Raw genomic sequence first — 13,093 nt, forward strand, 5'->3', positions numbered from 1 at the left:
TGTTATCCAGGGGGGCTTTTGCACCCACCGTCCTGCTGCCTCCCCAGGGGAAAGAGTCCAAAACACTCAGCATTGGTGGCATTTCAGAAGCTCAGGACAGCCAGCTGTGTGCGTCCAGGTGTGACTTAGCATAGGAGAGAACGGTCCCCGGAAGGCCGGTGGGGGCAGAGCTGGGGCCAGTGCGGACTGGGCGGCGCCTGGTCACATTCCCAGGACCCCGTCTCAGTCGCTCAGGCAGCATCTCGCTCTGAGTGACACCCCAAGGGTTGCCCTGAGCATCTGCACCCCACTTCAGCGTGGGGTTGGCCGCAGGGCTCTGTCTGATCGGAAGCTGCCGATTACATGCTAACGGCAGCTGCGGTTCACCTCGCGTTACCTCCTGTGGCCCCAGGAACAGGCAGAGCCAGGGCAGTGCCCTGCGGGGCAGAGCATGCCTTGCCATTACCGATGGGAAGACCAGGTCAAGGGCACTCACTTCCTGCAAATCGGGAGAAGTCTGGCTGGGACCACCAGTTCTCAGGCAGCTCATTCCAGCTACGAGACCCAGCATCCTCAGTGCAGCCACTGAGGTGGCCACAGCCACCAGCCCTGCGGGCCCTGCTGTCAGTCAGTCCCCGGTGGCCCGGCCCTCCTGACGCTCACCCAGCAGGGACTGAATGGTGCTGCTGCACTGCTGCAGCCGGTCGCCGGGGTCGGACGTGGGGAAGAAGACGGCTGCCGGCAGGCCGCTAGCCGGGGGGTCCAGCCTGAAGCCCACGGCGGTGAGAAGGGCCTGCCACCCGGGGATGCCGCCCACTTTGTTCTCCACGCTCTGCTGGGACGTGTACATGGCGTTGCGCTGCCCGTTCTGAATGCGCTGCAGGGATTTCTCCACCTGGAAGGGCAAAGCAGAGTGAGGTGCTGCTCTGCTCAGAGGCCAGCTGCGTTTCTCCCCAAGTGGCTTTCGGGGAACACAAAGCCCCATGTGTGAAGCCAGTGCAAGGCTGACTGCTGCCAGTCAGGTCCTGGGCACGACGACCATGACACCGCAGCAATGGCCTGGCTTCTTGCAAGGGAGGGAGCAAAGGGAGAAGATGTTACAGTCAGAGCCAGCACAGGCTGGCGTGACTTGGAAGAATTCTGTCCCTTCCCTAACCCACCTCCTCCCGCTCCAGGGTCTCCTCCACAGACGCTGAAGTGATTGGTCTGAAAACCCATCTCAGGTCAGGGGCCTGCCCCAAACCATATCATGGTTCCCTATCACTAGGATAAACCCCGAGGCCTTCAACACCCCCGTTCATGGTGCGACACACCTCACACACCGAGCAGTGCCCGTCATGGGCCTTGGCTGGCAATGTCCTTCTGTCCCTCTGACTCATCCTTAATCCTGCAGCACTGGCCTCCGGGACCTGTGTGTCCCCATCGCAGTTGAGTGTCCCCCTGCCTTCCGGGCCTAAACCAGTGCCTGGCACACGGGCTGAATTCATCCAAGTAACTACGTTAACTCTCCCCTCCCTGGGAGCACTCAACAGCACTTCCAACAGCCTCGGGCCTTCTCCTGGCAGTTGCTCTCTCTAGGGAACCTCAGTCCATCTGGAGATCCTGTTTGCCCTGAGGCACACGTGCCATCACTGGAGTGGCAGAAGAGCCATTCGAAGATGTCACCTGAGACTTCTCTTATAGTAAAATCCTGCTGCTGGGGGCTGACATCGCAGGCAGGAAGGAATGAGTGTTCTCAGGCAGGATAGACAACCCGCCAACCGGCTTTCCATCGGGCTAGAAGGGCCTTGGAGACACTGCACACAGGAGCACGGGGAACCCGGGATAATCAGGAGGTAAGGGCTGGTGAACTTGACCCATGGCCCCTGTGGTCACCCCAGAAGATGAAGCCCAGAAAGAAGAGGAAACCCTTAAATGTGCCTGAGGGGCCTCAAGGCCCACCGGGGAAGAGCTGAGAGGCCTGGCTCTTGCTGCACAGCCTGGTCTGGGAGGAGCAAGCCAAACAGGTAGAAAGGGCAGTTCAGTTTTCTAAGAAAAGCAGTCTGAAGGCGGCTACAAGGAGGACGACACTGGGGTGACAGGTCCTTGAGCAGGGCCCTAGCACTAAGTAACAAGGGCTCTGTGTGGTCTCCAGGCACAGGTTAAAATCACTGAGACAGTCTCCCCAGATTCTCAAAGCACACAGGCCCCTCTACCTTGTAGAAGGCAGCTGGGATACCCCAAGTCTGGCCAGAGAGCTGTCAGAGGTTTTCAGTTTCCAGCATTCTTACGTGTTCACACACTGACTTCAGTCAGGCCTGACAAAAACTCCTCAGGCTGACCCATAAGTTTCAGAAACATACATGACTGTTCCATCACGCGGTGTGTGCAGAGAGCTACCACCCCCAGGCCCACAGAGCAATGAGTTTGCCCAGTCAAGGGGACATGCCCCCCTGGAACCCAGCCCCCAGACTCGGACCTCTTGCTCAAAGCCCCCAGCCCGGTCCCAGGGCCGGGTCAGCCTCCTGAGCTCCAACAGCTTGGCATGTGCACCTCTCCAGAAGGTGGCTGCAGGGCAGCTATTAGCATCGCGTTTGGAAACAGCTTAGATGTGGCACAGGCTGTCCAGCCGTGCTGCGTGGACCCCTGGGCTGGGGCTGGGCTGGTGTTTCTGGCACAGAACTCCAAGGAGGCTAAGAATTCTAAGTCATGTGAAGCTGCCTTCCAGATTGTCAAGGTGTAATGTGGAGCACGTTTTATGTCTCTGTTTCTTGGCTTGATTTACAACTATTAAATGTGTAGACAATGACATGGGGCCCCCATTTGTACAAAGGTCTGGGCTGGCCAAGGTCAGGGTCAGGCTTGGACTCTTCTTCCACCTGAGTTTAGAGGAAGGCCAATGTCATCTGATTATAAAATACCATCTCTCAGCTACTGGAACCCTATTGTGTGCAAGCCACTTACCTATTCTCTAATCCTCACGATAACCTTGAAAAGTTCAAGTTTTATCCCCTCTCCCAGATAAGGAAATGGAGACTCAGAGAGCCAAGGTCACCTGCCCAAAGCCACATGGCCCAGCAACAGCTGTGGGCCCTTGCTCCAGGTCACTCCTTGGCTGCCTCCCCCAAGGTCTTGGCAAGGAGAGCTGCAGCCATCTGTGTGACACCTCACATCATGCCCACTGCTTGGACTGACTGGCTTGACCCACAGACGCCTGGGGACAACATGCCCTCCACCTGCTTATGTCCCCTGGTGCCATGGAAACCCTTCAGCCTCCCCCTCCTTGTGCATTTCCAGCGGCTTTGGCTCCATGGGAAGCCTGGGGTCGGAGCTCCCGGGCCCCTTACCAGGTGCAGCAGCACACGCAGGGCGTCCCGGGCTCGCTCCGGGTGCTGGAGGATCTCCGTGAGGGCCTGGCCGATGAGCGAGGAGGGGCTGTTCAGCTTAACGTCACCGCCAATGAGCATGAACCCTGCGGAGAGCACAGAGGGGCACCTCAGAGCCCGCCCCCGCCGGTCTCTACAGCTCACCCATGCCTCACAGTTACCCGTCAGAAAGAGGGCTCTAGGCGCTGGGCTGGGGCCTAACTCACTGGGGGGCAGTCCGGCTCCTTTCTGTCCCCTCCCTTTAAGAATCGACACTGTTGATTTGCTCAGTACGTGCGGAGTGCTGCTTTGCAGTGAGAGGTGCTTTCCTGCTGCGCCGTGACTGAAGGCAGGAAAAGGCTGACCCAGGGCTGTCCTGGGCCGTCCAGGGCCCTTCCCTGGCTTGACTACCTACCATCCTGAGGAATGACCTGCTTTGTCTTCCCTGAAATCCATCTGTGTCTGGTACATGCCCGGGGACAGAGGGGCAGGTGTGCCTGCCACAGGGGGCGAAGGTCTGGGAGGGAAAGGAGCGTGTTCCCTGTGACAGCCAGTCACAGGAATGGGGTGAGGAACTCTGCCCCTCCACTCCATGCGATGACCTGCGTCCTCCTTGGGGCCACTGGACAAGAGGGCAGGAGGAGGTACTCCCTCTAGTTGTAAGAACAAGCAAGCAGCCAGGCTGGGGAGGGCCACGTGTCCACTCAGATCCCAGCCCTCTGCCCTCCACGATGCTTCCGTAAGCAGGGCCTGGGGAGGCACAGACGGAGCAGTCTCTTCAAGCCGCCAAGCAACGTTAGGACCAACCTGCCCCCAAATAGTTGAGGGAAGAGGTTTTCTAAAAGAATGAATGAGCCAATGCTGCTTCGAAGGGTAACAGGGCAGTATCATTAAATATCATTTCCCCCAAAACAGAGTTGTGACTTGAAACTGTCACTAAAACTAAACAAGGACAAAAATACCACATCCCTATGTGCACTGGGAAGAATGGAGGGGGTCCTGCATGTGGGGGAGGGGACCTGTCGGGAATAAATGACCACGCACAGCGACCGGTTTCCACACACCCTGCAGCACGTCCTGTGGGATGATGCAGGGCCCAGAGCCCCTTCTGAGCGCCGGAGTGTGTACAAAACAGACATCACACGCTGAGAACAGCTATGGAAACCACCAGCATCGCCTCTGATCTCTGTATCTCCTGGCCGCCGAAGCAGTTTAGCAACTTAGGCCCAAACCCTCAGGCCCGCTGGCCACCGTCCACCTGGCAGGATGGCACGGCCCTGAGGTGAGGGCCTCTGAAGAGAAGGCCTGCTGGACCGACGGAATGTTTCTCTTCAGCCGCGTGAAGAAACAGGATAGATTCTACTTTGCTTTTTGGATACAAAAATACTGCATCTGAGTTGTATTTGTGAACAATACAATAATGTATTTGTAAACAAATGTTTCCGTATCTAACAACATGCCGGCCCGTGGGCTCCTCGCTCGCTGGCCGACTGGGCCTGGGAGAACCAGGGCTCCAGCTCAGGGCTTATCCACCTCTGGACAGTGACGCCAGCAACCTCAGCACACATCAGCTGGATTGACTCTGACAGGAAGAGTAAGGTGAAAGCCATTGTGTTCCCAACTTGTAAATACATCCACGGCTGGTACATTTGTTTGCCGTTAAAACAATAAAATGTAAATGTTTGAAAATAAGATTTTTGGTGTTCCTGTTTCTCAAGGTTTAAAACACTGCTTTATGGGTCGTACCATCGTTACCGCGTTACCGCGTTACCGCATAGGTGGAGCTCCCTGGGAGGTGTGGGGGCCAATTCTGAGACCTTCACGGACTGAAGGTCATGGGGTATGTCAGCAAAACCACCCCAGTGGGGTGAAGAGAATGGCCCAGGGTTGGGTTTGGAGTCTGTGGCTCACAGCCTGTCAGAGAGGGTCTCCTACGTGGCAGGGTCCACAGGTCATCACGTGGAGCTGAGAGGCAGAGTTCCTCAGCCCGCTCTGTGACCAGCTGTCACAGGGAACACTCTCCCTCCACTCCCAGACCCCTGGCCCCTGTAGCAGACCCACTCAGAATGCACTTCCTCATGCAACACAAGACACTCGACCCACTCATCACAGGTCGTCTCGAAGTGAACAGGGAGGCATCGTCAGCACCACTACCATGCTGCCGTCGAGGACACTGAGCTTCAGAAAGGGTGAGTAACCTGCCTCAGGTCACACAGCCTGGACATGGAGCTAGATCAAACCCAAGTCTTCCAGATGCCAAATCTAGGGGTCTTCTACCGCACCGCTTTCTCCAGACATGGGACTTACACCAGGGGCCATAAAATGGGTCATCCAGTAAACACTAACCTCGGGAGTTTTACATTCACACTCCGATGGCAAACTGTTCTACTGCTGCTCCCTGGTCCAAAGACTATTTGAATATGGGGGGCAGTAAAAGGCTGATTTGGCAGAGAACCAAAGCCTCAGCGAACGAGGCGCTCTCCCAGAACCTTCCCGTGCTGCCTCTTCCAGGGCCGCCCTGCTCTGCCCCCCCACGCACCCGGGGCTGCAGCCGGGGGCCCACGCACCTACCTGCCCAGTTGCAGGGGTGCGAGAAGGCCTTGCTACTCTGCACCACCTTCATGGCCTCCCCCAGGGCGGCGCTGGCCTTCAGGCCATTCAGCAGGGACGAGTAGAAGGCATGGAGAAACATCTTGGAAGCAGCCACGGGCACAGGCCACAGAGACACGAGGACGCACTGTGCGCCAGCAGCCAGGAAGGCCCGCGTCAGCGCGATCACCCCGTCGGCCGTGACCTTGCTGTTGGACTCCTGCGAGGAGCCGAGGACCACCAGCTTCACGGGGAGCCGCAGGTCCAGGATGTCGGCCGCCGTGAGCAGCAGCTCCTGCAGGGGCGGGCAGTCCGAGATGCTCTCCCCATCACTGGTGTCGTCCTGCACCCGCAGGGACTCGGGGATGGTGTAGGGGTGGCCGAAGGAGCTCTTGCTGCTGCTGGCAGGGTTGCCGTCCGCACTCGGTGTGAGGACCAAGGCCGACAGTTTCCAAGAGATGTGGGTAGCAAAGTGGACGCACTCGGCCTGGGTCAGGGCACTCATGACCCGCTCTTTGGTGGCCACACTGCCCACCAGGGGCTGGCAGCCCAGCAGCTCCGACACCATGTAGGCTTCCTCCTCAGCGGATGGCATTGGCCCCCACAGCCACCTGTCCATTACCGCTGACGGGAGCTTGGGGTTGCCAACGACAGCCGCCATGGACGTGGAGCTGGAGTAGGTGGGCGGGGTCTTCCTCAGGTGAGACTAGGAGGAAGGAACGACAGGCACACCACCGTCAGACTGGCCAGGCTGCCCGGCAGTGGTCGGCTGAGCCACGGGCTTCCCCGGAGCACAGAGGCAGCCAGCTCTCCAGGCAGGGCTGGCTCTCCCCTGGCTTCTCCTCTGCTCCCAATAACCTTGTGCACGCTAATTTCAGCACCATTCTGACACACGTGCATGTCTTACTGAGAGTCACACCTTCTATGACAAGCTACTGAAAATAATTGGGGAGGGACGGCAGGAAGGCCCCTTTCCGTTTGTCAACCCCGGGGCGCGCTGGGGGAGTGGCACTGACGGGACAGAATGTACAGGAGGTGAGGGGCGCAGTGCCCGCCTGCCCACCGTCTCTCATCCCCCGTGTGCCCCTAAGTGAGGGGGAACCCACGCCTGGTGAGTCAGGGCTTCGAGGGGTGGCTTTGCTTAAAATGTGTAAAAACCAAGTCACCCTCAGGGGAGACAGGGCCAAATTAAATCCTTCAGAGGCACAACCTACTGAAAAGTTTATAATTCCCTTCTGCTTTACGTGCTACAAAATAAAAACATCACTGATTATAAAATCAGCATAAAGAAGTCTAACAAATTTCTGATTTCCTCCACGATACCTTTTGATACTTTTTGGGAAACATCAAGTATTAAATTAATTCAAGATAACTTTTTGGTGCCTCCTCTTGGTGACGCCTTCAAGTCCGGGCAGGAGACATGGCTGGTGGGGCCTGTTGGCAAATGGGACTGTTGCAGCCCCTGGGGAAGTAGGCAAACAGCCAGCTCAGTGTCGTCACCAACACGAAGCTCTCTCAACATGGGCGGACTCTGGCCCTCAGGGTGCTGCTGGCGGCAAGCACGGTGAGCTGGCCCCCGGGCGGGACAGTGTGCAACCAGGCCACCTGGGATTCAGTCAGCCAAGGACACGAGAAAAACTTGGAGAAAACAATTTCTTTCACTTTGAACTGACTCTGTCCTATGACAAAGGTACAATTCAGCAACAAAAATAGTCAAAACTAAGATCCTCAAAATCCCAAGAGGCAGAAAATGACCTGCTTTGAACCATGCCAGTGACCAAGGTCATCGGAGGCCAAGGCAGGTCCTGTTCACCACCCCCCCAGCCTCCCGCCGCACCCAGGGCCTGGGGTCTGGATTCTGAACCAGACGACACCTTCTCCCACTGGGAGGAGGCTGCCCGGCCGTCTGAGGGGCTCTGACAGCAGCTGGCCACTGGAGGACATTGTCCAGTCTGAAGCTGGAGCAGTTCAGGTCCTCATAGTAAAGGGTCCTGCAGCTGGGACAGGTGGAAATGCTGTCCGTGCAGGGCCAGGTGGGTGGGGAGTGTCGGGGCCGTGAAGGGCCACAGGAAGCCAGGCTTCCGGATCTCTGAGCGAGTTTGAAGAAGGGGAAGAGGATTCAGGGTTGGCTCAAATGGCTCTCTAATCCCGTGGGCAGAACCAAGGGTGGCTGTGGGGTGAGAACCACGACTGCATGGCCCACTGTCACCGTCTTGAATTTTCCAGATGTTTCTTCCCATCCTGATTTTGCTGAATGAGACCCAAGTCCTTGCCTGTCCTTTAAAAGCCACCACATTTGATTTTAGTTCCTTTGTTGGCCTGTGGGATTCTTGTCCACTTGACACTAATCTTATTTGTCTGCCGTCCCTGCCTGTGGCCCCTCCGCTGGGCAGACTGGGCTCCCGGTCAGCAGTCAGCGGGAGGCTGGGGGGATCGTGGCGCTGGCTGGGCCTCCCTCCGCGCCTCACCCGGGGCCTGCGCGGCCGTGAGCAACCAGCTCCTCAGCTACTCGGCCTGACCTCATGCCCGATGCAGAGCCTTCTAGGTCACAACCGTGACGTCACAGCAAAGGAAATTAGAGAGAAATGACCCAACTGTGGCTTCCTGAGGTAGCAAAGGGCTGTGAGGGGTCAGGAGAGCGGTGCCCCTGCCCCCAGACACCTCTAAAGTCACCCTACCCAGCTGCAAGCCACACAATTAACAGTCTGAAGAGACCACATCCTATCGCTTCAGAGCCCTTCTGGCCAGAGACCGTGCCCGGAGGACCGGAGAATGCGGCAGCCACCGGCCGCCTCCGAGAGCCTTACCTTGGACTGCAGGCCGAGGGCGCGGATGGAGGGGACGGCAATGAGGGCGAAGCGCTCATACAGGTACTCGTTGGAGGAGCTTCCCTTCAGGAGGGCGAAAGGGATGAGGTACAGCTCCCCCTCCAGGACCAGGACCAGCTGCCGGTGCCGGCCCACGGGGCCGCTGGAATGCATCAAGCCCTGCGGAGCAAGCATGGGGCTCACACGGGGCCCGCAGGATGGGCTCGCGCACGCCAGGCCCACCCTGAAGACGCCTAGAAGGACCAGGCACATCCGAGGGGTCCCAGAGGGAGTGTGGGCGATGGGCTGGGTGCCTCCCATGGGAGCATCAGCACGTGGGGGCTTCCACTGGTCTCAGGCCTGAGGAGGTTAGAGGACTGAGTCCTCAGGCCCACGGGGCAGCGAGAGACCGGCCCATGAGTCACGGAGGGGATGTCCCACCAAGACAAGGGCTGGCCCCAGCAGATCCAGATGTTTCTACAGGAGGCAGGGAATGAACACAAATGGCAGTTACCCCAGAAAGAGCAGTGTGGGTCATAGTGTACCCCAAAGGACCAAGGGCGGGGGTGCTGCTCTGGCACAGGGACCCTAAGAGCAGTGTAGGAATGACTCCTCTCAAACCAGCAATGAGAACTCAGCTGGAGTGGGACGTGTTGTCCATTTCAGTGGACAAGTGGCTAGAAAACCAGAGTGTGTACAGAAGGTTTGGGAACTAGGATGACATGCCCTGGAAGAGAGGGACCTTTCGTGACCTCCGGGCCTCTGTGCTCCTCTGAGGAGTGGACGCCCCTTGGCTCTGCAGTGCTGTCCCCACTCGCTCCCCTGGGGCTGTCAGGGGATCATTGCTGAAGGTCCAGCATGAGGATGTATGTGGGGGGGTGCATGCCGACCCACAAGAGACAGACACCCCCACATTCCCATTCTCTACAGACACATTTCTTTCCAAAAGAATTGCTGATAGAGACAAGGGCTGTGTGAATCTTGGTAAAATAAGGAACGATTGGGAACAGTGCGCTGGACAGACTCAGCGTGAATAGAGATGAAGCAGAAGCTGCTGCCCGTGCTCAGGGAGGTGCCCCCAGAGTAGGCCTGGGAGCCCGTCTCGGGGCCCACAGATCACTACAAGCACCACACCCAGGCACGGGCCCAGCCCTGAGCCTCAGGGCGGCCCTGGGTCTGCGGGAGTCACAGCCAGGCTCCCCTCACCCTGACCTCTGTCTGCCAGGCAAGCGGAGCGCCCACCAGGCTGCGTCCGTGCTCCGGAGGAGCGAATGTGCACGCCTAACGCGGCCGACGCACTGCTGTGGGCGCTCGCTGTGTGTGGCAGAAGGCATGCAGCTAACCCAAAGTGACACGTGCCTGGCAGGATGTTCAGTTTACACAAACCCCCTGTGGCTTTGTTCTTTCTTTTTTTAAAAAAAAATTCTAGATGCATCTAAACAAAGCAGAAATAAAAATTATTAAGCCAAATTGCTTCTTGCTTGCTTTAAGAGAGATATTTTCCAGGAAGAGATAAAACAATCCCTGTAGGACCCAGGAAGAAAGAAGTGAGGTGTGTCACAGCGCCCCCAATCCTGTCCGTGATGAGCTTCTGGGTTGGCACAGGGAGGTGAGAAGGATGGGAGCCCCCAACCCCGCTCCACACCACCTGTCAGCTCCTGGCATTGGTGTCCCCACCACGAGCCACACCGAACCCTCTGCCTGGTTTGGCAGGTGGAGTTGGCTCTGGGAGGCCCCTCTGGGGGCCACAGCACCCAGTGTCCCCAGGGGAGCCAGAAGAGGGGTTGGAGTGGAGTGACCTTGATGATGGGTCAGCAACTGTGACAATGACAACCGCTCACTGCTCAACGAGAGCCTTACTGCCCTATTGTGCTCAGTGTGGGGGTGCAGGCCACCTACCACGTGCAACACCAGACCCCGCCCCGGCTGATGCAGGGTCGCCAGGTGCTGTTGGACAAGATGCCAGCCCCACCCCTGCAGGTCCTCCCTGGACTCCCGCTACCAGGGCCCAAAGCCCAGTAATCCTGTCAGGTGTCATCCGGCGGCCGCGGACTTCACTAGAACACGTACTCTCAGACAAGCCCCCGTCAGGACAGCCCCACACATGTGCCTCAATGCTGGGTAAGGTCAGAGGTGACCGCAGGGGACGGAGCTGTGCGTGGTAATTCAGACACGAGACAGCACGCTCGGAGAAGGGGCAAGAAGACCTGCCAGGATTTGCTGAAGGCTGAGCTAATGGCGACAAGAGGGAGAAGTCTCTGAAATTCTAGTCTGGGAGAGTGGGGCACTTTTCTCTGAACTGTGTGTCCCAATTCATAGATCTGGGTGCTCCTGAGAGAGGGCCTCGTGGCTGGTACTCAGCTGGCACACGCATACAGCCCTGGGCAAGGGCCCTAAGTGAGAGCCCTGTCCGGGCAGTGTGGCAGGAGGCAGGAGACAGCAGCATCGGCTTGTGGGCAGACAGGTTGCACGGCAGAATGACAGCTCCAGTTAAAAGGCAGTGGGAAAACTGATTGAACATGTTGGGAAAGGGGCCCTGGAAACTGTCTCTGAATTCTGCCTCCAGGATATACGAGCACTGCCCTTGTACGGGAAGATTAGCTATAATCCAATGTGAACTTAAAAGTGGAAAATAAAGTGATGTCTCTATCCAAATTCATATCATCTGTTAGATGAAAAAGGAGGGACGAGTCAAGGAAACGCTGCTCTGCGCCTCCGTCTGTCAGTCTGGAAGGGTATTTGCTGGCTTTGTAATTCCTGGGTTTGGAAGATAAAAGGGCTCAGCACCAGCCCTGCACCTGCAACTAAGAGTCCAAATTCCAGCAAAGACTCGGACTTTCTGACCTCTGAAGTTTCTAGAAATGGATCTTTTGAGGTAGAACAAGACAAAAAGGCCAAGTGCCCCTTCACTGTCACCAAAGGGCTGGGACTCTTCCCATCACAGTGCCTGCCGACAAAGAATGCTGGAGAGCTAGCTGTGGGCCAAGACCAGGATGGAAAGGGGAGAGACAAGTGCCCAGCAGGCGAGCACGCGATGAGCAGACAGATGCAGCTGAGGTCCAGCCTCTGCAGAGGGAGACGGCTGTTCCTTTACACGGGGCGGGAAGTGGGCGCCATCGGGGTGGCTCTGGGTGGCTGTGACCAGTTTACAGCCTCGGCTACCGACACCCTGTCAACACCTGCCCTCTAATACACTGGATTCCTGCAGCCAATTCTCCTGTCAAGCGAGCAGGCGCTGAGCTTTCTCAATAGAGGGCTGAGGGGCTGCAGGGGGAAGGGAATCTCCTGCCAGCAGCCTAGGTTGGTGATGTGTGTACGTGAGGACATCCAGGGGAGCCCAGAACCTGGTCCTTCTGTGACCTTACAATCTTCACCTGCCGGTAATAACCACCCAACAGCTCTGTCTACAAGGAAACCAGGCCCATGCACGCATGCAACCTGTGCACTCAGCAGGCCTCCTGTCCCCGCCGGCGCCCAGACTCCACTGCACACCCTCGCTCGTCGCCAGCTCTGCCGCCTACACTCGGAGGGTGGCCTGTGGCTTGCCCAGCATCTTTAGACAGGCTCCAGCAGGGCCAAACCAGCAAACATCTCTGCCATCCAGTGGGCTGAACCACGAACCACACCTTCTCCGGGGTTTGTCCTTCCCTGGATACGCTCCCTCAGCCTGACTTTCTTATATCTCCTAGTAACTCTCTTACCACGTGGAGTAAGTCTTTATATTAAACTTCCCTGGGTGGTTTCTGTCTCCTGACTGGACCCAGACTCTCTGTCCAGTGACCAGAAAGGGAAGGTGCATTCTGGGGAGAGGCCTTTGCCACGGGGTCTGGGTCCATCTGCCATGTGCGGCGCTCTGGCTGACCTGGAACTGCTAGATCACGGGGTGCGCGACAGGTTTTGGGGTGGTCCTGAGCACCTTGACAAGACGCTCCACTCCCTGAGCCTCAGCTTCCAACCCACAGGCCAGTGCTCATGTCCATTCCATCACAGGCCTGTGGGGCAAAGCCAGCGGCAGCAGGGTATGGGCCACCAGGCCTGGCACCCAGTGGGCACTCAGGACATACTGGTCAAATGTGAATTCACAACTGTCTTCAGGTGCTTGAAATAAGGCCCTATTATTTATACTATTCTTTCCTCTGGGTGACAATCATGTTTCCAGAACAACTCATTCCCTTTTTCTCTGGTGTTTATAAACAATCGGGTGGCTAAAACATGTAAATGGCCTCCCCGGAGGATCCAGCTCCAAATTTTAACTCAGGGACTAGAAGAGACCAATGTCACCACCATCCTTCTCGTCTTCATTTACCATCATCATCCGCAACCATTCTTGAAGAGTCCAAGACACCTGACACCTGTGAAATCCGCTACCAAGCA

General features: G+C 57.3%; 1 protein-coding gene across 4 annotated transcripts in view; it reads right to left on the reverse strand.

The window, feature by feature from the left end:
• TTC28 (tetratricopeptide repeat domain 28) overlaps positions 1–13,093 on the reverse strand; it is a 624,117-nt gene that overhangs the window by 10,260 nt on the left and 600,764 nt on the right. For all 4 annotated transcript variants that reach the window (XM_033097458.1, XM_033097460.1, XM_033097461.1 and 1 more), the window contains 4 exons: positions 8,720–8,899; positions 5,895–6,618; positions 3,306–3,430; positions 643–874 (listed from right to left, as the gene is read on the reverse strand). In XM_033097458.1, the coding sequence (XP_032953349.1) occupies positions 643–874; positions 3,306–3,430; positions 5,895–6,618; positions 8,720–8,899 (1,261 nt within the window). The remainder of the gene's footprint in view (positions 1–642; positions 875–3,305; positions 3,431–5,894; positions 6,619–8,719; positions 8,900–13,093) is intronic.

Source organism: Rhinolophus ferrumequinum, chromosome 25 (assembly GCF_004115265.2).
Source record: "Rhinolophus ferrumequinum isolate MPI-CBG mRhiFer1 chromosome 25, mRhiFer1_v1.p, whole genome shotgun sequence".
Classification (NCBI taxonomy): Eukaryota; Metazoa; Chordata; class Mammalia; order Chiroptera; family Rhinolophidae; genus Rhinolophus; species Rhinolophus ferrumequinum.